At 37.9% G+C, this 25,561-nt stretch overlaps 1 protein-coding gene and 1 pseudogene across 5 annotated transcripts; both read left to right on the top strand.

The window, feature by feature from the left end:
- Positions 1-413: 413 nt before the first annotated feature.
- Positions 414-582, top strand: LOC131348791 (U2 spliceosomal RNA; annotated as a pseudogene).
- An 8,173-nt stretch (positions 583-8,755) lies between these two features.
- On the top strand, positions 8,756-22,589 carry pax8 (paired box 8). Of its 5 annotated transcripts, none has more exons than XM_058382477.1 (12): positions 8,757-8,955; positions 9,317-9,453; positions 12,808-12,973; positions 13,235-13,432; positions 13,521-13,597; positions 13,714-13,839; positions 15,334-15,503; positions 15,872-15,992; positions 16,362-16,604; positions 17,162-17,263; positions 19,607-19,693; positions 21,544-22,589. In XM_058382477.1, exons 2-12 carry the CDS (start codon positions 9,432-9,434, stop codon positions 21,612-21,614), a joined length of 1,383 nt encoding a protein of 460 aa, XP_058238460.1. In that variant the 5' UTR covers positions 8,757-8,955; positions 9,317-9,431; the 3' UTR covers positions 21,615-22,589. The 5 variants fall into 5 exon arrangements, with proteins under 5 accessions (XP_058238464.1, XP_058238460.1, XP_058238461.1 ...); XM_058382478.1 differs by having other exon boundaries at positions 12,832-12,973; XM_058382481.1 differs by lacking the exon at positions 16,362-16,604 and having other exon boundaries at positions 8,756-8,955.
- The last annotated feature ends 2,972 nt before the right edge of the window (positions 22,590-25,561 follow it).

Raw genomic sequence — 25,561 nt, forward strand, 5'->3', positions numbered from 1 at the left:
TGTTCTGTGAAGCTGCTTTGAGACAATGCCCATTGTTAAAAGCCCTATTCAAATAAAATTGAAATGAATTGAATACTACTAGAATGATGATTATAGCTGGCAGAAATCTTCAGACTCTTCCTGAAGTACCGGAAGGTTCTGTGATGTTTGATCTAACGCTAGTGCTCTAAAAACGGGGCAGGAATGAACGTGAGACTCCATGAAGGGAATGTGGTAGATTAGTGGTTAAAAGGTTGGACTACTGACCAGAAGGTTTGAATCAGGTGAGTTTGAATCCCAGGTCCACCAGGCCAAGGTAAAATGCCAGAAATGAATTTCCTATCCCCGTTCAAATACTTTTGATATATCACCAAAGATGTCCATTATCAATATACAGGCATTTACATTTCCCATATTTACATTAAATACTCTACATTGCATCTCAGCCTTTTCTCTAAGATCAAGTGTAGTATCTGTTTTTATAAGTTTAATATCTGATACGTCCCCTACCCAGAGACCACAGGGCGATGGAATAGGGGTTTGCTTTATCCACTCTGCGCATCGACCCAGTATTGCAGTACTTCCGAGACTGGTGCATCCCCTTTGGGCAGTAGTGGCTCAGGGATGAGGGTTCAAGCCCAAGCACTGCCAAACTGCCACTGTTGGGTCCTCGAGCTAGGCCCCTTAACCCTCACTGCTTCAGCGGGGCTGCATCATGGCTGACCCTGCTCTCTGACCCCAACTTCCAAAGTTGGGATGTACGAAAAAAGAATTTCACTGTGTTGTAATGTATAAGTGACAAATAAAGTATACTATTTTGGAAAGAAATGTCAGAACACTGGTCAGGGAACATGGCAGTAGGATTAGTTTGAAAAAACATCCCATTAGGCTATGATTGCTAATTTAAAGTCTAATTATGGCGCCTCCATGACAGCAATCAACTGACAAAGATTCTTAATGTTGTTCATCAAGTATCCTTTCACCACATTATAACGTTTTCTCAATGGACAACACATCTGACTTAGTTTATCTACTCATTTACAAGCTGTCGTGAGACGAAAGTGTGGAAGTCCAGCACGGGGTTGGGAAAACCCACAGAAAAGAGTGTAAGAGTCTTCAGAGTAAGGTCGCGAGCTTCAGACAAAGGCTGACAAATATTTGACAGTGTACATGTTAACTGTGTAATTGAGTCTACAGCTGTGCCAGAACCCTGTTGTCTGAGTAGCAAGAAGTGACAATGTAATCATTATAATCGTGTTTGGGACAAGCGGCACTACACAGCTGACAAGAGAGGTGACAAGTAACACATGTCAAGGAGAACATCTGTCCCAGGACAACAGCATGCACAGAGGATAGACTGCATATGTAGTAAAAAGAGTTTACTGACAAAAGAAGCTGAAATGTGGAACATACATGGAATATGTCGTTTTAATAATGAAAAATAATGAATGTAGCTAAATTGAATATGTTTCAATGTCTATGATAATCTGTACACTAAAATGCCAGGAGATATGAATATGCATAATTATCTGATTTGAATACAGATCCCCTATGCCAGACAAACCCCTATGCCTTCCTGTAACCCCAAATTGTTTGCTAGGCATTCAACTATAGCAAATTAGTTTGTGTTTGTCACAAGTCAGGTCTGAATTTCATTATCTTAGTCTCAGTGTGTCTTACTAAGTTAGCAAAACTTTAAAATATACCAACTTTCAAAAAACCATGAGCAGTTCATCATAAACGTTAGCTTGAGTCGGCAAACTAATTTGCTTAGTATACAGGTTCTGTGTCCAAGGCCACATGGGGCAACTCTCCACCAACTTGGTTTATGAATGATGTCAAGTGTGCTTAGCATTTCCTGCTCCACTGGATGTATGTAAATCAACAACAGAGCCACTCGTCTGACCTGCCATCCAGGAAGCCCTTGGTTGGAGGACTCAGGATTTAGGGTCATCTTCTGGAGCTGTACAGTGGTTCCTTGGGAGTCACATAAGGAACCAAAAAGTGGAAGAATAAGCCTGGGAAGAGTTTAATGCAATACAGGTAGAAATGTTAATTCAAGTAAGCATGCTGCTTTCTATGGTTCTCCTTGGTGGATCAGACAGCCAACCTGGACAGGATAACTAGCCTCATCTTCTATTATACATTTTCTTCCTATAATTCTCAACTAATCCACAGAGTCTTGCTTGTCAGAACACCCTTGCAGCTTCCTTGACATGCAAATCAGCTGTCCCAAATGGACAGAAAATCAGTCAGTCATCTGTTTCTGTGGATCTGGCCCCACTGGACTGAAAAGGCAACAGAAGACAGACCTAAAAGCACTCCTGAATGCACTGGCAAGTGGCACATGAGGCTTGTATACCCTTAAGTAAAAGCTGTTCTGCAAATGGTTTTGACTTTGCCAATTGGATCCAATGTATTGCTCAATTCCCAAGATTCTAGCTTTTCTAATGGGACTTCCAGGCAGTGACTGGTCTCCATCCACCTAAACGATATATGTGGCAGCCATCATGGTACACCATAGCACCATGGATATCACTGCCATGTAAGGGTTTGATTTGCCTCTATTTGCTAGAATCCTGTAGGCACCTCACACTCATCTTCGTGTCACTTAAGGCCTGTGCTATACTTTAGCCAAAAGAGTTAGGGAGTTACATGGTCCAGCAAACAGCTTGTCTTTCAGTAATAGCTTGGCACTCCTGATTGTCTGTTCTTCAGCTACTAGGGCATCTACAAGGTTGACATGGCCCCCTCACAGTTGTGTGATTGCAGCAATGATTTCTTGAAAGGAAGACAGTCCTAAGGTGAGTCCTGTTCCTTGTGACATTGATGGCATATGTTATCTAGTTGCAAAGTTAAAAGAACTGGATTTGCATACCTAACCAGTGTTTTGTAGCTTAAGTTGTTGTCTAATATATCTAAAATACATCAAGTCCAATGAATTAATACATCACATTGAAACGATGTATTTCCACAAGCTGGTTAATGTCTAGAACTCAATGACAAATCCAGACTTACGTTAATCTCTCTTGTAAACGCAAACCTTTTTCTGTTAGTTTCATTGCAGCTACCAAATAATATCCAGTAGTTACACTTATAGTAGTTAGGTATAACAGTAAATAAGCTGGGATTTTAAGATTTTAAGATTTCAAACACACTCAAATGAACAGTGTTAATTCATCAAAAATGCCGTGCTTATGAACATGTTAAGTTAACATTTGCATAAGTAGTGCTGTTAAGGGTAAAAAAAAAATACATAGCAAAACCTCCCCACCAATCCAAAATATCTAACTAAACAAATACTAATAAAACTTAACTGTATCTTGTTCAGAGTAATGTCAGTTACCATGGTAACTCTTCATGGGCTGACACACGCCAGTAGTGGGGCTGTCAATCAACTGAAAGCATCTCTAATTTTTATACCCTGCCACCCAGAACAAACAAACCAAAAACAAACCCTCTCCATCTCTTTCACTCACATAACATGGCATAGGATTTGAAGGATTTGTGAGAATATGTCCGGAGATGCTTCTACAGATCTACTGATATATTAGTACACGTTTATGCTAGCCTTTCTGCACACACTCATTAAGAGCCTGGACCCTTTAGTCTCTAACCCTAAAACGCAAGCTGAACTGATCTTCACATAAGAATGTCAGGTCAGAAAGATCCCAAATTGAGCATGTAGAGCTCAATGAGGGCCGAGCCGCTCTTTTGCTAATGGCTGTTAATGCCTGTGCACCATTGTGGCTTGAACAATGGTCATCACACAGTGGCCTATGGAGGGGGCATCTCTCAGAAAACAGCTCTAAGACCCCCAAACCTTGGGGGAGAGCGACCTGTAGTGGAGCAAGCAGATTTGGGGGAGCAGGGGGTTAGACTGGAACAGGGTTTGGGGTCAGAGGGCAAAGCCCAGAGCGGAAATGGGAGGCAAAGGGGGAACAATGAGGAGGGCTGGACTAGACCCAGACAATGATAAAGGGGGGCTAAGTGCGCACAAAACACAGGAAGATGAGGAGAGAAAGATGGGCAACGAATAGAGGCGAGTCAGGAGCAGATGGTAAAAGAAGGGGTTGTTGAAGGAAGAGGGGAAAAAAAAGACTAACTAGAAAAGCCAAAAAGCTGAAACAGTGAAATCTGCAGAGTGTGTGGGGAGGGAAAGAAAACAAAGAGGTCCTTCCAGACGAAAATCACACATTTCTGCCTATCTATGCATATTTTATGTTACACATGAAACTATTTTACAGGTAATTACACAGATAGAAAAAAAGATATATAACCACATGAATAAAAACATAATGGGCTACTCTAATTGAAAAAGTTTGTCTGGCCTATCCTAGGGCAAACTTCTTTAACGACAAAAAAAAACAAAAAAACAAAACAAAACAAAAAAAAACAAAACTGACAATTGAGTAAGTGATAGTCATCTAAAGTTGATAGTGGATATGGCCTTGTTTGAAGAACCAACGAATGTTTGCGAAAAGCTAATGGACTCATCAATACCGAGGCGGTTCGCCTGCTATTATGATCTAATTATCTGGCTCATCTCGACTCGTTGACCACGACGAGACAAGCGTGCGGGTAGATTTATAAAACTTGCCATTAAGTGGGGTTAAATGCGCGCCTCATTCATCTCGCCGAGTGACACGCGAAGGCGAGCAGAGGCGATGCATCACAAGAACGAAAAGGAAAAAGGCGGGAAATCAAGCAGGGTGTGGCCATGTTTCCCTGATAAACCTTTACAGGCAAGACATAATATTTATTAATTCATAGAATTGTTATTAAAATCAATAAAAGTATTTTTGATACAGAACAAAATGCATACTTTTGGAAATTATCCCATGTATTAGCAATATTAAAGCATAGGTGCCAGATGGAAAATACCAGGATCCTGGTACACCGGCCATGTGCCCTATTCAAAACAAACTGCATTATTATTCTGTACTGTCTAGTACTGCACTACGATGGAAACAGGAATGTCCAGCATGCTTATGAACTCCCTCAATAGTACAGAATACCCATAACTCACATTACCTTTTATATGAATGTCATAACACACCTTTTCTGCCTCAGTAGTACGTAGCAGAATTACATGGAATCTGTAGGTCTACTCTACCTTTTGCCAAAAAACTGTAATACTCCAAAAGGTGTTAACTATTTAGTCATGCCAGTAGTGCAGTTTCTAATGTCTAAATGTATCCTAAAGAGTACAGGCTATTCATAATGCATTTTGTCACCATGGCCAAAAGGCATAGCATAGAAGTCCAGAGAAAAGCCAACAGCAAACCCAATACTGACCACACGGAACACCCATAATGCACTTTGAGGAACGGAAGGGCACTTTTCAGACACTGTGTATAGGCTGCCTAAGTAGTGCATTGTGGAATTTCCTTAGCACCCTGGATGTTTTATAAACCTGCATCCATAAGATGTACAAATATTGTAATGTAAGTTCATTAACTCTTTATAAAAGTACAGTTAATGCTATCGATCTTTAATTCTGAGATTGGAAAAATAATAATAATTTAATTATAATAATAGTATTAATGAAATGGAATAAAATTTCCTCCTGCTGTAGGTTATTGAATCAGTTCTTTCAAGCAGCAATGCAGTAATGAAGGAGAACTTCAGGTCTCCTCTAAAGTGTGAAAATGGGGTGTAGTGTAGGCTACAGGCTAAACTCTTTCATGTTCCCTGTTTTTGCTCACTCAATGCACCTGACAATAGCGGTATTGTGGACTCGTTTTGGGACTCAAGATGCAACAACATGACCCTTTGCCCCCTTATTTCCATACGAGGCTGCCTGGCCGCAGGAGCTGAATTTCGGGAGACGCCCGATCCTTCTCATTCCCGCAGGTTACACACACACCGAGGTTTCACTTTATCTCCATCCACTCAACATAGACAACACGAGCAGAGGAAATGGGCTTTAACCCTCAGTTAGCTCACTGATTGAACTGCGTTATTTTATTGTATATGATAGGGCTGTAAAAAAAATAAGTAAATAAATAAATAAATAAATAAATAAATAAATAAATAAATAAATAAATAAATAAATAAATAAATATTTTTATTATTATAAAATAAATAAGTAACCCTATAAAATTCACTTTTTAACACGTGCAATAATTTAGATTTTAAACCATTTTTAACTTTTTAACATCACCTTTTTTATACTGTAATTCCATAATTTTCGAAGTAAACAAAAGTAATTACACTGGCAATCCATTACCAATTTAAAATAAATTTATTGCACCTGAATGAAATTATGAATGAAACCTATCGCATTTTATTGCATTAATTCTGCTGCTGTTTTTATTTATTTATTTAATCAGGCGAATAAAATGATTAAACTTTCGTTTCAACATTCTCGTGCTTTGCTCTTGCTCTGTAAAGCAAATTTAATGACCTTTAACAAGTTAATGTGTAAATGTGCATGCTATGTGTGAACCGGTGGCCTCTCAGTTTCTATTCTACACCCTGGTCAAAAATGAGCACCATTTTAACGCTTGAAATTAAATACGCATTGCTGTTCAATTATTTTTCTGTTATTAATCTGATTATTTTCTACTTTCTGTTCTGTTCTTAAATTAGCTGTTTATTTAATCGTTAAAAAAACTGCAGTGCAGGGATAAAAAGTTAAATATATATAAGTTACAAATCCATTTTAGTTTTAATATGTATTGGTGATTATAACTATGAAGTTATTTTTATGCTTGCAAACAAAAAAAATAATAAAAAAAAATCCTGCTCCTCTTTCACTCCTCATACCAGGGTGGCTTAGAGAAGTTAAACTTTTACTTGCATAGTTTTCTCTGAGTTTCAGCTCGACATTAGGCCTGCTTCAGATGGTCACTAAATACTCCATTTACAAACAGAAACAACTGGGAACTGAGACATCGCTGACATACTGATGTACTTACAACAAAAAATCAAAATAGTACACGAGAAGCATATATGCATTGTATAACAGTTGTATTTATCTGTTATCATTTTATATTCAGGTTAGATAACCATCGTAGAGTTTTTAATCCCATGTTAAACTCTGGATAACCTTTTGTCCGCTTCTCTCTCTCTTTTTCTTCTCCCTCGCCCACAGCTCGTCCCCGAGGCAAGTGCCCTCCGTTCGCCCCATCTACACTTTAAGGGGAATTTTTCCACCTCTATTTTTTGTTATGATGTGCTTTAATCCTTCCCGACTCTTGTATTTATTTCAAAACACGCACACTTTTGTTTTGCAGCCCCACACGGCTTGAATAAGAAAAAAACGGGCCTTTGGTGGGGCTCCGTGATAAGAATTTAGGGACGCGAATATTTGCGCACTCCATTTTACGCACTCTGCATCCAGGTAAATATAAATAATATAATTATTATATAATAATATATGAATTTATATATTTATAACAATTAATTTAATTGAACTCAAACACAGAGGGTTTCTTGACAAAGAAAGTCAATTTTGCCTTAATGTGTCTACATGAAGACGCACGACGTCTTGTTATGAAGATATGAAGACGATTTATGCCGCACGCGCCAGATGGCAATAACTCGCGCCCACAGACCGGGTGGAGAAACGGGATTGCAGCGTGGGGCGCTTTCAGGTGTTCTGTTTGTTTTAGAGAGGTGTAAGAACAAGCTTAACCGTGTCAAAATTCACAGGAGTCCAAACACCCCGCTGACTATGTCTCTCTCTCTCTCTCTCTCTCTCTCTCTCTCTCTCTCTCCTGTCTGTCTCTTCCCATGAAGATGAAGCGCAGCGCGCGCGCAACACGGCGCAGACTAAGAACTAGTTTCAAATAGTGCCCAAAACAAGGGCTATAAACATATATCTTTGGAAGAAAATACTTGGGCTTACAGAAATGCTGTTTAAAATGTAGCCTGTCACATATAGTAACCTCCCCTTTTATGCTTAATAATAATAATAATAATAATAATAATAATAATAATAATAATTTTGCATTTCTTACATAGATCATATACATCTTTTAGTATGCGTTTTATACATGTTTATACAATTCTCAAGCACAAGTTTAATCCCTACAATCGTAAGGAAAGTGCACTTTTCATCGTTACTGGGGTGGTTTGGATTTTGTACATATTTTCTTTTACCTGGTTACCTTTACAGATTTACTTTAATTCATTTTTACATTTTTAAAGTCGCCTACGGTCTATTCATGCACCTTAAAGCATTCTTAAAGGTACATTATATCCTATCTTAAAGAGAGAAGGGAAGGTACTTTTTTTTATTATTTATTTATTTTTAAAAAATGCGTTAAAAAAATCTTAATCTCTGATTTGACAGCATGTGCATAATAAACGCAGATCGTGCACAACATTAAAGCAGGTAGTTTGTTAGAAATAAGAGGTGCACGGTATACAGCCTATTTGATGTAATGACACATCGCTGCAAATCAAGGACTAAATTGTGTGTAAAAATGCACGCCGTAGGCCTAAATGAGGCGGCGTTCACACAGCCCCGGGAGTCGTGTCACATCTTCTCTGAAATCTAATCAAAGACAGGCTGAACGCAAACAGCCCGGATCACTGACAAATATTTCCGCAAACGTTGACGTATCGCTCGGTCACTGCGCGATCTGTTGTCGCCGAATCAGCCGCCTGTCCACAGATCTCCAGCCAAGACCACGCCCCTTTTCGTACGACAACAAGCCACACGGACCGCCCACCCACATCCATCATCCAATAGCTGGACCGGATCGCGTCACCGGGCCGGTGCTGTAAGAGGCGGCGGGATAAAACCACACATATACACACACACGCGCGCGCGCACACACACACACACACGCACAAAAACGCCTGACAGCTGCTCCTGCACATCTGTGCTCTTGTTTCGAGAAGCTCAAAATACTTCATTCACTTTTTTTTCCCCTGTCGAACTGTCTTGAGGACATAATTCAAGGTTCGTTTATAACGCGCGTCGTTTGTCCTGGAGCAATACGCACGAGTCTGACGCAGAAGGTAACTATATTTGTTTTCGTTTCATTTCGATATTATTTTTTTTCTTCTTCTTCCTTTTTTGCGTCTTCGCGACTTCGGCTTTCGTTTCAGATTACGACTGATGGAATCGATTATTTGAGGTCGCCTATATGCCTACGTGATATCCAAAAACAATCACTGCAAACTTCTAGCCTTGCAACCCCAGTTAAAACTAGTGCAATCGATTAATAACGGGCTTTAATTCAACTCTAAACACTGCTGAAGACAGGATAATAAACAGGCATAATCTAAAATGCGGCATGACATTAAACAGATTAAGACATCCACCTATAAGACATCTTTTAACTAGAAAATCAATGTTTACCACTATGTCCTTTTGCAGAGCATTTAAAGGAGCGTTTCCACACCAGGCGAGGCCCCATATGGACTAAAAGCAACCAAATTAAAGTGACACTCCGACTTTTACCCCAGGACTAAGCGGCCCACAGCACTGCACAATGTCCAACACAACCGGCAGAGGTAAACAATACGAATTACATGTTTATTTTGTGCAGTTGTAAATCTATAAAATAATTTTTAATGTCTAAAACAAGCTTTAAACCAGGCTACAATGAAGTAGATGTACGGAGTAATCCATTTTTTAAAAATAATGACTGTCTTTTCTGCGATGTCTGTGATCTGTTAGCTGTGCGTAATATTAATAGCCATGTCTGCATCAAGAGCTAGATTAATTAGTTATAGTCACCATATTTGTCTGATATTCTAAAATTTCTACGCAAAAAAAAAAATAAATAAATCTTAAAACTGCTAGAGAAATTCTGTTCTCGCGACCTAAACATTTCTAATAATCATTGTGGAATAAATTCTGATTTAAAAAACGCAATACGACTTTACAAAACCATGTTTAAACAGTGCTTTTGCTCTTTGAAAAGGCTTTAAAATACTTCAGTTTCTTCAGAGATAACCATTGTTTGGTAAGAATGTTGTGAAAAAAAATCTTAGGTGCTTCTCGTCTTGGCAACTTGATTTTCATCATGAGACGTTTTGTGATATTGATTACAAGATTTCTGTGTTTTAGTTTATATATATATATATATATATATATATATATATATATATATATATAAATATATATATAAATATATCAACTAAAAAACTAAAACACACAGAAATCTTGTAATCAATATCACAAAACGTCTCATGATGAAAATCAAGTTGCCTTAATCAATAATCAATATATACGCATGATTTGAGACTTGACCCAGTGTGCGCTTTAAAACTTTATTATATTTAAGGCCTGGAATAGTTAATATCAAGAAAATGTTAAATGCAAAACTGATTAAAAATAAAAATAAAAAATGTAAAAAATAAAATAAATGTATTGAAACGTACCAAAAAAATTTAAAAAGCCTTTTCCTATAGGCAGTCTGGATTAGTTCATTTAAGTCGTGTTTATATATTAAATATATTACAGTACAATATTTATATAATGATATAATCCGCAGAAAATTCGGTTGCAATAATTAATTTCTCTATTTGACTTTATTTTAATTTAATTTAATTTTTCCAGTTCTTCCTGATAGAAATGGACCATTTAGGATTTTTGTGCAGTCCTTCAATCAAAAGTTAAATGACGTCATTTTATTAATAGCCAGATGCGATGTGTTTCTGTCACAACAGCACTCTGTAAAAAATAAATAAATAAAGATTTAATATTCTCTAAAATGCCATTTATTTTTTAGGGAAATAATAATAACGTTGATTTGCTTCGTATTTAGCGAGATTATCTTGTCACAAATATATTTTCCTCTAAATCCTCTGTCTACCTCGGGTAATAATATTTACTGCGATTGCGTTGATTGAAAGCTATTAGCTGTATCATTTATTAGCTGAATTGATGGTGGAGAGACTTTAAAGAGCTTTTTGTATTTTTCCATAATTACCCTAACATAGGCTTAGAGTAATTGCCTCATATCGAATTCACCAGACGTGGAGCAGCGTTAAAGTCAGAAAATAAATGATAAATGATATTATTGCTATTAGTAGGGGCAACCAGGGCTGTGATGGCTTACATAGGCATACTCTTACTAGATTTTAAAAAGATTTGCTTTATTTGTAAATAATGGCCGTTCATATTCAGAAGAAAAATATATTTTAAAAAAATAAATTATGAGACAGCTTCCAGGCCATATGCTATGCTTGTGCGTGCGTATGTGTGTGTGTGTGTGTGTATATGTGTGTGTGTGTGAGGGAGAGAGAGAGAGAAAGAGAGAGAGAGAGAGGGAGAGAGAGAGAGAGAAAGAGAGAGAGAGAGAGAGAGAGAGAGAGAGAGAGAGAGAGAGAAGGCGCGCGCGGTGGTCCCTTGGGGTGGCTCCGCTTTAATATCCTGCCGCTTGCTGAAGCTTGGCGAGGAGTTTTACACACTCGGCTAGCAGCGTTAATGGTGCCGTTTGATGTGGAAATGAAAGCTGGGGGGGGAGAAACGAGCTAAAAGGAGACACAAGGTACTGAATAGGCGAAATTAAAAGCAACGAAATTCTAAGCGAGTTACTGATGTTCACCACAGAAGGACCATTTTATTCTTTTCTTCTTCTTATTATTACTATTCTTGCTATAAATAGAACTTTAGGCTCATTACAGACATTGGTTATTCTATTTATAAGGATTTATAAAAGTATATATTTAAAAAAAAATCCCTTTCTCCGGAACATGGCCTCGAATTTAATAATTATTATTAATTAACGCACTATTAATTAGGCTTTATTTATTCAATAGACACATGACATTGTATTAAAATTGGTATTGTATTAGAGTCTTTAATAATAATAATAATAATAATAATAATAATAATAATAATAATAATAATAATTTAAAAAACGTTTACGTTTATGTTTAAGACCGCCATAGATTAATCAAAATGTTTTTTGTTGTCTTATTATTATTATTATTATTATTATTATTATTATTATTATTATTATTATTATTATTATTATTCCACAAAATAAATTAAATCCTAACTTTTAAAACGACTATTAGGCTATAAGGTAAATTGACAAAAGAAATAGGTTATTAACTCCAAAAAGTTTTTATATTATTTGCATTATATCTTTTTACCCAGCGGATGAACAATTGCGCATATTTCCTGTAACGCTACATTGGTACGAATAATAAGAGTAAATTTTTACGCGAATCAATTAATAAGAAAATTCCCAACTGCTGTCTCCGATCTTTATCATTGACCACATTTTTTTTTTTGTTAAAAGCTCAAAAACATACTTAAAACTTTAAGACTTTTTAAAGTCTTAAAAAGGCTTAATTCATTGACCTTAGTGATGTCCGTTTTCCGCTTTCCAATTACTGCTTTGAAGAGAAAATGTGTGTGACTCTTGCCTGAGTTGTGTCCGTGCAAAGTGCAGGCACTGTGTAATGGATGATTTTTTTTTTGTTCTCCTGGTAACATACAGACTTATTGAGATGGAATCTAACACTTTTAGATAATGTGTTATTTATTTGTTTGTTTGTCAGATTAAAGTGGAACAAATTCTGGCTATATTTCTTCACACAACTTCAGCATATTATAGACTGCACAGAAGCATTTGTGAATCAGAAGTAAACAATGATTTAATTTCCAGAGTAAATAAAACATATTTTAGTTTCCCTTTAAGGACTTTTTGCATATTTATATTTGGCTCAAATGACTCTCCACCCCCTTTTTCTGATTCATTTGCTTGATAAAGCTCTCAAGTCTGTGCTTATGTCACATACCAGGTGTACTTTCAACCCGAGTGATCATACTGTTTCATTGCAGAGTGCAGTCTGGTCCAGCACAGGTACCATGACATTTATGTTTATTCATCCCCCTCTCTCCCCCAGGGCATGGGGGTCTTAATCAACTAGGCGGCATGTTTGTAAATGGACGCCCGCTCCCGGAGGTCATCCGGCAGCGCATTGTGGACATGGCTCACCAGGGCGTTCGGCCCTGCGACATCTCCCGTCAGCTGCGGGTCAGCCATGGCTGCGTCAGCAAGATCCTGGGCAGGTGAGAGGCCGGAAATTGAGTTTAGTCTTTGAGACAGTCTCAAGGGCAATACGAGGTCTACAAAACAAGTCAGGACATTAAAATCAAATGAAAAGTGTATCTATGTAGCCAGAAGGAAATTAATAAGTCCAGTGGAGGTGTGAAAGTATAGGGTACTGCATGACACCATACTCATCCTCAGTTTATATTTCAAATAACGCCATGAATGTTCAGAACTTTCAACACAAACGGTTTATTGCTAAATATTTATGCTCATCTCAGATACTATGAGACAGGAAGCATAAAACCTGGAGTGATCGGTGGATCGAAGCCGAAGGTGGCTACGCCGAAAGTGGTGGACAAGATAGCAGAGTATAAGCGGCAAAATCCCACCATGTTCGCCTGGGAGATCAGAGACAGGCTCCTGGCTGAGGGAGTGTGTGACAGCGACACGGTGCCCAGCGTCAGCTCCATAAACAGGTAAGACATGAACAGGAAAATGAGCAGAACACTGTGGTAATCTTCTAACATTAACACATTTAACACCGCTGGTTCCAATGTGTTCCAGGATCATCCGGACCAAGGTGCAACAGCCGTTTAACGTGCCCTTGGATAGCAAAAGCCTCAGTCCAGGTCACACACTAAGTAGGTGCCATTAATTCCGCAGTCATGCACTCAACCCCAAACCTCCCAGCCTTTAACATGTCGTTAATTATTTCCAGCCTTTCATATTTATTCATGCTTGTTTTATATCTTCTCAGTTCCAAGTTCAGCCGTCACCCCTCCCGAGTCGCCTCAGTCTGACTCTCTGGGTTCCACCTACTCCATTAGCGGCCTGCTGGGTATTCCACAGGCCAGCTCAGAAGGCAAGAGGAGTCATGACGACAGTAAGCACACGCTACACTTTAACACAGTCCACTTCGGATAATAGTTAACTGCTGCTTCTCAGGATTAAAAAAAAACAAGGTGTCAGAAAGAATTAACACATCATATGTATCCAGTATTTCAGCTTACTATCATTACGATTATTATTATACAGCTTACTCCAGCAGCGATAGAGCAGGTAGTAAAAATGACGTGAAGTTTCCAGAGAATCAGTGTGCTGCATCAGCCAAAATCTGAGGCTGTAGCATATAACTACAAATATATGATTTATAATCTTTAACTCATAAACACTCATCAAGTTTTTTTTCTTAGATTTTCATGAGTCACAACATGTATATGCAAGGTATCATTTATTATCCATTTTATTGATTACCATCCTTTCAACTATGAGCCTTCATATAACTGTTTAGCAAGTAGTTTTCAATTTAATGTTGAAAATAAATTGTGTTATTTTATACAGTATGTGTTCAGATACTCATCTGAAAGTAGTTGGAAAAATTCTGAAAAAAGGTTTTTTTGGCTTTTGAGCCTCCTTTTAAACTTCCTGCATCTCTATAAAAAAGAAAATAGAAATAGGGGATCATAAAAATAAATATAAATTTTTTTTTTGTTGTTGTTGAAGGTGCGTTGTCCTTACTGAGGATCAGAATTCTTTATGGAATGTTGGCTTTTTCCTGGCTTTTCCCCGCTTTTTTTCTCCAATTTCCTACTTGCTTGCTCTGAGCTACGTGAACCCACATGCATTTTTTCTCACATACTCAAAGGAAAGCACGATCCACCCTCTTCTACATACATCAGCTCCTATCAGCCACTTTGACACGTGAAAATACCTTGAATGTAGTCAAATGTGTCATGTATTTCTTGTTCTAGGATTATAGTAAACCGTATATAAGATTACTGAATCTGTTTCTAGACATTGTTCAATATTACTCATGTCACAATTAAAAATGTCTCATTCTATTGGTAGGAAATGTTGCTGCTTTCTGGAAATAAATGCTTGAAATGAACAAAATGATCTGCTAACAGAGCAAGACTATTTCATGCTTGAAATCTAGAAATACGTTTCATAATCTTTGGATTATGTGATTAGGTTTAGTGTCAATTTATAATGGGAAATACTGGATATTTTTGACTATATGTAAGACTTGCTAAGATGTGGTTGTTTGCACTGATGATTTGGGAGAGAGAGAGAATGTGCTCTAGCATCCAACCGTGAACCTTAACGTCTAATTATGGACTTTCTAAAGGTAAGATATAAATGTAAAAAAGGTTGTACGCTTAATAGCACCACCGCAGTCTCACGTTTGGTCAGTTCGATGGCTCTAGATGAGTGTATACTGGTCAAGGACGATGAATATCCTTCATTTTTATTCATAGACCCCCCCCCCATATTTTTGTTCAGTATGTCAACATAACGCACTGTAACTCCTTACCAACCGAATCCACTGACAACAACTTGACTTGTTTGGCATCTGATGGTGTGTATCTTCTCCCAGGTGACCAGGAGAGCTGTCGACACAGCGTGGACTCTCAGGGCAGTGGAGGTGGACCAAGGAAACAGCTGAGGCCTGAGCATTTCTCATCACAACACCTGGACTGTGGCTTCGAGCGACACCACTACACCTCCGACACGTTCGGTTCCGCCACCGCTGGCAAGACTGAGCAGGTACATATGACACAGAAGAAGAGGACTTTCTTAAATTTCTTTTATGATTTTGCCATAAAAAAGATAAATAATAAGAAATAATAATGAAATAACCAAGAATCTGTATTAACATTTCTATATTAATGAGAATTATGGTTTTTATTTATTTATTTATTTATTTATTTATTTATTTATTATTTGTTTGTTTACTTTTATAATAATAATAATAATAATAATAATTATTATTATTATTATTATTATTATTATTTATTTATTTATTTATTTATTTATTTATTTATTTATTTATTTATTTATTTATTTATTTTATTTTTTTTTTTTTATATATATTTATTTAATTTTTATTTTTTTATCTTGTTTTTTTCTACCAGTCGCTGTATCCGCTCTCTCTCCTCAATGGAAGTCTAGAAGAAGGCAAGAGCAGCCTCGCAACATCCAGCGCCGCCATTGGCCGAAACCTAGCAGCGCACCAGGGCTACACAGTCGTGACAGGTGATGATTGGCTAGATAAAAAAAAAAACCCTACTCTAAAACCAACCCAATTACTTCTCAACACAATACCTGTCATAATAATCTTATGCATGAATAAGCCGGTCACTGTGCTAAGTGGGTGGCTTTACCCTCTCATGCTCATTCATGCATTATGAAATAAAATTAGCTAATTACGTTGACCCATAAAAGCAGGTGCAGAGGTTTGCATATCACACCATGCGTCAGTCAAATCCTCTCCATTATTTCATCCGCGTGAATCACAATTTTGTTTGCTGCTTCCAAATCCCATTGTCCACTTCACTTTCATTTTAAGTTAACATCATTATTTCATTCTCCCACCTCTCCATCACATGCCCGCCTCCACCTCAGATGCCCTACAGCCCCTACCCATCTGCCTGAAACAGGAAATGTCACCGGACGGGGCCAGCTCAAGCCCTTCTCCCAACATTATACCCAACTCTGCCTTCTTGGAAATGGGTGGCATTTCAACTCCGTCGCCAGCGTCTGTGGGTAACGGTGGCAGCAGCTCCATGCATTTCTCTCATGCCTTCAACTCATTTCCCCATCATGCACCAGTATACAGCCAGTTCAGCAGCCAGTCTCTCATCACAGGTAAAAAAGAGTCATATTTCATACCATTTAAACCATAATTAGATACCACTTTTCATCCAATAGCTTGTTGGCACTAATCTAAGAACTTTGATGAAAATCTCAGAAACAAAGGACAATAAAGTAAATATTCCTGTTCATTACATCCATGACTATACTTCATGTCCACCTTTTCTTTCATCATGACATGTTATGGATATGTCAGACCAAATCTAGGGAGCTTTTCTCAGATGCACGTATCTACAGTCTGAGCTAAAAGGAAATCAGCCCCAGTTCTGCATCTTCATACCATTCTGTGTATTTTTTATCACAATGCTCATATATAAAAAAAAATATACAAAAAGTAAAACATTTGTTCACAAAAATATTTACCCGTGATGCCAAAAATTGAAATATATATTGATGTTTTTTTTTGTCTTGAGTATTTTCATCTATTCTCACATCTTTATTTTTTGCCTCCCATTCCCACATCAGCAACATTTTCTGAAACGTAATCCATCTTCAGGACGTTAACACACAGAGTAAAATATTAACATGTGCATTTCTTTTTGTCCACACAGGCCGAGACATGGTGAGCTCCACCCTCCCCGGATATCCTCCACACATTCCATCAGCCGGACAGACGAGTTATTCGTCCTCGGCCATCACAGGAATGGTAGCAGGTACTGATGACGTCTTAAAGCACACACTTTGTCTTCAAATGAACGGTTGTCCTGGATCAGGATTGATATTAAACTTTACCGATAATATTCTTTAAACTTTTAAAAATAGAATACGGTTAAAAGGATGAGATTAAATTGGTTTATAGGGAAGGAGAGAAAAGATGAAGAAAAAGAAAAAAAAACGAGACGTAGAGTGAGAAAGAGAATGTTTAACAGGAAGGAGAGGTGGGTTAATGAGTACCTTGTTCGCTTTGGTGAACTGCATCGCGCCATAGGGCGGATCCTGATGCCCGTAATCCGCCCCGTCAGCCCCCCTACACCGCCCCCCACCACGCCACCACCCAGCCCACACATCGCCATGGGAACTATGAGGCCACACAAAGGGAAGAGTGAAATAGCGATGGGTGGCATCCATGAAGGTCTTATTCTTAGGAAAAGTGGCTAAAGAATATCTAAGTGCACGTGAACCTGTACATATACTGTTTATGGAAGCTAAACAAAGGACACCTCTGGTCTGTTGCTGTGGTACGACACGGTGTGGTGTATTGTGGCGTGATGTGGTGCGGTTCAGCGAGCCTCTCTGTGTTTTTTTTTTTTTTTTTGAAGTCTGTTCTCCGAAGCGCGAAATGAGAGGGTCTGATTTATTATTTTTCTGGTGGGCTTGCTGAGAGGAAGCGTTCATACACAATTACTCCCCAAGCCTCGGTGGTAGTAGTGGTGGTGGTGGTGGTGGTGGTGGGGGGAGTTAGGGAGGCTAAGCACGGGGGGAATCAATCCAGCTGACATAATTACCAATTAGATATTGGAATGTTTAAGGAAAAGAAAAAAGGAAAAAGTAACAGCAAGAGCGTGAAGGGCTAAAGAAGGAAGAGGAGGAGGAGGAGAAAAGGAGGGAAGCCAGGAAGGCAGAGTGGTGGTGGTGGTGGTGCAGCAGGGTGGAGGAGGGAGGGGAAGGGTTGGTTGGTGACACTTGAGAAAAGACGCGGGAGGAGGCTAGGTGTACGCACCAGTGAGCGGAGGGATTTTTACCCTCCCAGCCCTCCACCTGGTTGCGGGATTAATGGTTTACACCGCGCTCTTAACCGCCGAGTGAATGATGTGCTAAGACGGAAGAAGGACAAACAGGCATCCATAAGCGCCGGGGAAACCTCACAGCTGAGAGAGCGCTGCTAAAAGCTGCTATGTAGTAAACGATCATTTCAAATTAAACAGCAGTGTTGAATAAATCAGGCGAATTGATTTACAAGCACGAATAAATCTGAAGTGTCTTTTTCACCTAAAGTGTTGTCGTACTCACCTTATAGCGCCGGCTGGGAATTTACACCGGTGTTTGCGTTACTTTTTATAGCAATCTAAAATACATTCTTCAATTTTCTGGTTATGTTATACCAAATATAATAATATTTTTCAGAATAATTCACACCTTACAGCGTCAGAGTGGATTTAACAAGAGGATTCGCTGTCGTTTAGCTATTTTGGTTAAAATGCTAATCAGCAAAAGGTATAGCTAACATACGCGACTTACATAATGCTCGTTTCTCAGCCGCGGTATTATCCAGGGTGTGTTTTATCTCAAAAATACTTAAAATACTTTCTACTTTATAGATTAAAGACAAAAAAAAGGATTACAAATGTTTGTAAAAACAAAGTGCATGTAATTTCAATGTTCTACTTATATAAATACTAAGCATTTCCATACATAGAAAATATAGAACATTATTAGAACATTCCAGGAACGTTTCATCGATGTTCTTACATTTTATTATTGCTGCTGTGTTACTTCACTTTAACATAATATTCCCATTTAGAGGGGAAAAAAACTCCCAAACATCATGGGAAAGTTAGCCTTAATGTTGCAGCAACGTTGTAGAAATGTTTAGAAACGTTATGTAACGTTTCCACAGTCTATGTTAGGAATGTTTCGTTGAAACTATTTTCAACTTATTTAGCCATTTCATACATTTTATTAAAACGTTCTATGAAAGTTAATAACGTTAAAATAACGTTCCTGCAAGGTGCGCAGCTTTTTATAATGTCGTTCTTACTGACATGTTACATAGTTAGACAAACATTATGGGAACTATGGGATTAGGTTAGAAAAGTAAAAACACAGCGGTGTCGTAGAAATTTAGTTAGCTAAATTAAAATGAATAGCTAGGCAATACTTTTTAAAGATTAATGGACATCGTGGAACAAAATGGCACTATTCTATCAATCAATTAATTATTTAATTACTGGGAATCAACCCGTTTCTCTATAACTCATAAGAATGCATATGTAAGTTTCAGTTCTCTGTGTTACCCTGGCATGTTAGAGTGCTAATAAAGTGTGTGTCTCTTGCAGGAGCTGATTACTCAGGCCAGACTTACACACACTCACCATACACATCCTACAGCGACGCATGGAGATTCACCAACTCCAGCATACTAGGTAAGGGAAATGATCTTTTTTCTGCATACATTTTTTCAGAAAAGCTTCATCGTTACTTACGTACGTGGACGGATTTCTGTTCGCCTGCATCCCCTGCGCCCTTAAGCCACATTTTTTTCCTCTAAGGACGTTTGGAAAATTACTGATGACCTGTATACAAAGTGAAGGAGACCTCTGTGTCATGCAGCTCTCACACAGTTTCAGTCACATGCCATCCCATGGACCACACACACACACACACACGTTTGTCTCACTACCCTTGTGTGGACTTTCCAGCGACTTAATAATTAATGCAGCTAATTAATGCTACACCAAATCCTAACTCTAACCTTAACCTTAATAAAGAGAAGAAAATCGCTCGGATCTTTTAATATTTTTTTACTTAAAAGCTGCAAAAGAAAAGAAAAAGCTTTTGTCCTTCTGGGAACCAGCCAAATGTCCTCATAAGGTCAAAAGTATGAGATGTTCCTATTCTCAGACACACACACACACACACACACATAGCTAAAACTATGACAAACCAGCTAGTTTTTGTGTCTTTCTCTCCAGCTATTTTAGAGGACATTTACAGGACAGTCACAACTTTTACAGCTTAGGATCAAATGATAAAAAATACAGTTTTCTGTGTCTATGATTTGATTATGATGAATTAAAAGTCTTCCTTATTCAAGAAGACTGACCTTCTCAACCTCAGAACTGCTGCTAGAATCGTAAAGACTAATTCGCTGCTCAGGCTGAACTCAAACTTCAGTACTGTCTGTACTTTTTGCGAAAGAGTAAAGATTTCTAACCCTTTCGAGTGTCTTGTCTCCTTGATCGTCTAAACCCTCATGTAAACCAAAAAAATAGCTGTACAACTGAATTTAATTGATTTAATGAAAATTTAATCAGAGTTATTATTGTTCAGATCCAGATATATTTTCATTTCTATTCCATCAAGGTTACAAATATCAGAATAATGATGATGATTTTAATATTGATACAACAATACATATTCTCTCATTCTTGTGCGATCCATGACTCTAATGACAATTTTGACATTTGGTTTTAGTGAAAATTGATGTAAGGGTTACTAAATATTACTACCTCACCTCTTTGTACCATTTATATAAAAATATCATACACTAAAGAAAAAGAAAAAAAGTGTTTTTGTACAATCTTTGTTAGTGTAGTATAAAGAATCTTCTATAAAGAAAGAAATACGACTAATTCGAAGTCGTATACAGCCGGTACAGTACACAGTGAAACAAAACAACGTTCCTCTGGGATGATGAGACTAAACAGAATGAAAAAAGGATGTAAATGATGTATAATGGCTAAAAATGGACAATAAGCACCATTAGAGACCAGTTCACAGTTCTAATTGTTATTTATTACGCATTAGTTTACCTCTGACTCTTCTTGTCTTTTGCTGTACAATTAGTGTAATTAATTAGTGTTTCTACTTGTTATTATTCTTAATTGAATACTCTTTACTGTCCTTAATTTAAAGAATTATAATAATAGTCTTATTATGGCAGCATGGTGACCTAGTGGTTAGCACTGTTGCCTCACAGTAAGAAGGTCCTGGGTTCAAATCCTGGGTTTGAACAGGCATGGGCCTTTCTGTGTGGAGTTTGCATGTTCTCCCCGTGCCTGTGTGGGGGTACTCCGGTTTCCTTGCCCATAGGAGAGAGCATGTGTGTGTGGTTGTCTGTCTACTGGTGACCTGTCCAGGGTCTACCCCTGACCCTAACTGGGAATAAAGCAGGTATACACAATGGATGGATAGTAATAATAATAAGGATAGTTCTTGAGTGTTACTAGTCTGTGAAATTCTTTGCTCATAAAATCTCTGTTTCCCCCTGCAGGCTCTCCATATTACTACAGCTCCGCCTCCCGCACAGCTCCGCCCACCACCACCGCGTACGATCACCTTTAGCAGCAGACGATCGAATACTGAGCAAGGAGCGATATACATCCAAGTGCACACGGTTTAGTGAGGGTGATTTCTTCCTCTTGCTGGGACGCTCCTGAGTAACCTAAAACACAACAGACGTGACGTATTATTTTGGCCCACTTTACAACCTGTGGACAAATCCAGAAGAAAAAAAAAAAACAAAGAGAGGAAATTTCATTTTCAGCGAAAAGGATGCGAAGGACACGAAAACCAGGCCAGCATGGACAAATGTTTTGGTTGATTATTTATTCCCTTCATTGACCGCCTTCGACCAAACGCACAAGTTTAGCCGTCTGTTTAAACATGTCTTGCCCCAGGTTTTTGAACCAAAATGCATGGCGCAACAGCCACAGATCTTACTGCAGTTTGCTTTCAGACCTTAACTGCGTTCATGACCTGTGGTGCATGAAGAACAAATCCAGAGAGCCAGCTTTTTTTTCCTCCTCCTCCTTCTTCTTCTTCGTCTTCTTCAGGCTCCATTCTTCTATTTGTTCCTCTTTCTCTCCATTTCCCTGGGTTTATATACCTTGTAGGATTGCAGCATTTGTAGCTGTTTTGAAGTTTCATTTATTTACTTTCCCAACGAACAACTTGATCACCATTTTCAGCTACAGCAGCAAAATCAGCTGTCAATTTAAAGACCATTACCAAATACCTGCTGGTTATGTTGGTGGGATAATGTGTAAATAATGTAGAAAAGTAAAAAAAACCCTTATTAAAAAAAAAAATCCCTTTTATGCTACAAATAATTAGGAGTGGAGTTTATGGGGATAAATTAGTACATTGTAAGAGAAGTTGTAAGAAAACGTTTTATTTTCTCCCTCCCATATGTACTACATTTGTTGTCAAATGGTTTTGCTAAGATCCGTGATTAAAACTATTCCTTTTTATTGTACTGTGAAAGATATGATTAATCAATTTCTACAGAATTATTTTTAATGAAATAAAGCATGACAAACCAAAATCTTGACCTTTGTGGGGGATTTATAATATATATATATATATATATATATATATATATATATATATATATATATATATATATATATATATATATAATTATTTATTATTATTATTATTATTATTATTATTTTAAAAACCTATATCCTTTATTTCTTTTTTTCCACCAAGTCAGCAACTTAACACATAAAAAGGGATCAAATCAACGATCCCGAAAAAAACCCACACATCTGTTTAATTAGTTTCTGCATCGCCTACTTTTATTTGCAATTATTCCTCCTTTGCTGCCTCATTACAATGCATGCGGCTTTAGGTAGGCCACGGTTCGGCGGTGCGAGTGTCCCGCCTGCACCCAGCAGTTTTTATGAGAAATCTCGTCTTCTGCACTACAATTGGCTAGTATTTCTTCCTCACTTATTCACTTCCCTTCGATTTACTGTGCTGTGTTGATGAGATGTTCATAATTAAACCACGCAGCAACGCTGATGTGCCTGAATAACATCATGGGGAGATGACCAAATTTTCATTAGGCCTATTTAATTAGATCCATCATAACCTGAAGCTATAGAATCTCGATATTTGTTTCAAAAATTAAAAGTATAGACAATATACCCTGGATGGTGCATTATCCACACACACATATTCACACCTAGTGGCATTTTAGCATAGGCAAATTACCTGCTGGCTTGTTTTTAAAAGGAAAACAGAGGAAACCTTCAAAGACAAAGTGTGTAACTCTACACAAGCTCAGGATCGAACCTGGATCTCTTTCCTAATAAAAAATATGTTATTAGTTGAAAATTAGGGGATTTCTGACAGGGTATACATTCACCATCCAAATGAATAGGAACACCTGTACATCTGCTGTTTTATGCATATGGCAGCAGTGAAATGCATAACGCCATGCCATGTACAGGTCAAGAGCTTCAGTTAATGTTCACATCAAACATTAGAATAAAGAAAAAGTGTGATCTCTGAGACTCTAATATAGCTTATTGTTAGTAGCAGATGGGCTGGTTTGAGTATTTTGCTAGAGTTTCCACAGACTTGTGGGGAAAAAACATCATGGGTCTCCAGGCTGAAACACTTTGTGGATGAAAAAGATCAGAGAAGAAGAAATGAGGGCAAGAAGCCTTTAGTATCTTCACACATACATTACAGCATAGTGGAATTCTTTGCTTCACATATCCCAGCTGAGGAAGTTGGGGTGTGATGATACAGCACCCCTGGAGCAGGGAGGGTTAAGGGCCTTGCTCAATTGCCCAACAGTGGAGCTTGGAGGTGCTGGGGCTTGAACCCTGATCCTCCAATCAACAACCCAGAGCCTTAACCACTTGAACCACCACTGCAACAGAGGAGAATAACCAGACTGATTAAAGCTACCAGGAAGTTCATAGTAACTGGTAGTGAGCTGAAAAGCATCTCTGGACAGACTGGGAAAAGCCTTGATCATATCCCCTCACACTCCTGAGAAGTGATCAAATGACCAATACGTAATAGAGACAACCAGAACTATGTTCATAAAAATAGTATATTGATTGAGGATGGCTTGGAAAATGTAGGTGTGTTTTTAACTGGCACTGGAGACTTTTTCCATAAATGTAAATGTAAACACCCTTTCGCCCAATCAGAGGACAGCAATGTGGGAACGGGGAACTTTTTAGCACAGAACCTATGTGCTAAGCTAGCTAAGCTAGTTCATTAACTTAGAGACAAAATGAAATAGTTGTGATTATTTTGATATATTTTTCGAAATATTTTTCGAAATTTGACTTCAGCTAAAAAAAAAAAAAAAAGACACTTAAAAATGACGTAAATCAGGACACAAAAGTCACTAAAGAGAAACAGAGAGACAAACCGAAAAAGGAGCGCTAGTTTTCTCACAGATAGCAAGCTAGCTTGTTGTGGATAACTGAAGGGAAATGTGTCTTTGACAATTCTGTGATTTTAAGATGAGCCACAATGTTATGAAACTGCTATTCAGGCAATGTAAGCTAAATGGCTAAAACACAGACATCTGTAGCTTACAGCTTCACACAAGAAATGAATTAGCATGAATAAAGTGTGTATTTAATCAGCACTGGCACTTTTAGGTCTCAGAGCTTTAACTCGTCCTATTTTTTTAGGTCTCTCAAGCTTTTTCAGGAGTATGTTATGTTTTTTAGAGAGCAATAAGTGCACTAGGCAGTGTATTACCCACTGTAGGTAATGCAGGCAGCTTATTTTTGTCTTGTTTTTGCCACCGCCACTGGGTTTTGATCCTGGCTTTGAGTTAAATTGTTCCATCTGCTAAATGGAGCACTGTTTAATTGACACCGTGTTTAATTGCTGCATGATATCCCTCTTAAGCTTGAGTCACTCGTTAAAAACCCAGTACTCCAGTCGCTCTTTGTTCACGCTCACTTTTCCGAAGCTGAAGCCACTCTCCAGCTCTGACACCTTTAGTGAATAAACAAAACGTGTGGACGAAAATGCTTTGAATGTAAGCAACACTGTCGTTTTTATCATTTATGTAAGGTGTAAAATGGTTGTTCAGGGGTTTTAAAACTCCAGAAAGCTGATTTCTAGGGCTTCATGGTATTAAGTGGGGGTATCTAGGTCTATAGCCATGGAGTGGGCAAGAGCTAGAGTGATGATTTAAATCAACATGAGCTCTCGGAGAGAGAGAAAACTTCCAAGTGTGGAAAGCTTTATTTCACCCCCATTACCACCAATCTGACCAAGTTCCTGGAACATATAGTATACTGTTATTACATCGCAATATATTATGATTATACTGCATATCATGATATATAATAAAACGAATAGATGACCAAAATAAATTATTTTTACCTGTCTAAAAAGCTGAGAAGGCATACAAGAAACCAATGACTATGATTTCTTAAACACAGGCTTTAAACAGTGCAGCATCTTAAGCCATCTTTATTGATTTTTTTCTCTGATTTTTAGTTGAATTTTGTTCAAAATCA

The sequence above is a fragment of the Hemibagrus wyckioides genome, linkage group LG28, assembly GCF_019097595.1.
Source record: "Hemibagrus wyckioides isolate EC202008001 linkage group LG28, SWU_Hwy_1.0, whole genome shotgun sequence".
NCBI classification, from domain to species: Eukaryota; Metazoa; Chordata; class Actinopteri; order Siluriformes; family Bagridae; genus Hemibagrus; species Hemibagrus wyckioides.

What these genes read in the sequence shown, in the direction of transcription:
- pax8 (XM_058382477.1), top strand. Translation starts at nt 9,432, where the DNA reads ATGTCCAACACAACCGGCAGAG. An exon ending in GTCAGCAAGATCCTGGGCAG is followed by an intron (nt 12,974 to 13,234) that starts GTGAGAGGCCGG and finishes TGCTCATCTCAG; the next exon opens with ATACTATGAGACAGGAAGCA. An exon ending in CAAGAGGAGTCATGACGACA is followed by an intron (nt 13,840 to 15,333) that starts GTAAGCACACGC and finishes ATCTTCTCCCAG; the next exon opens with GTGACCAGGAGAGCTGTCGA.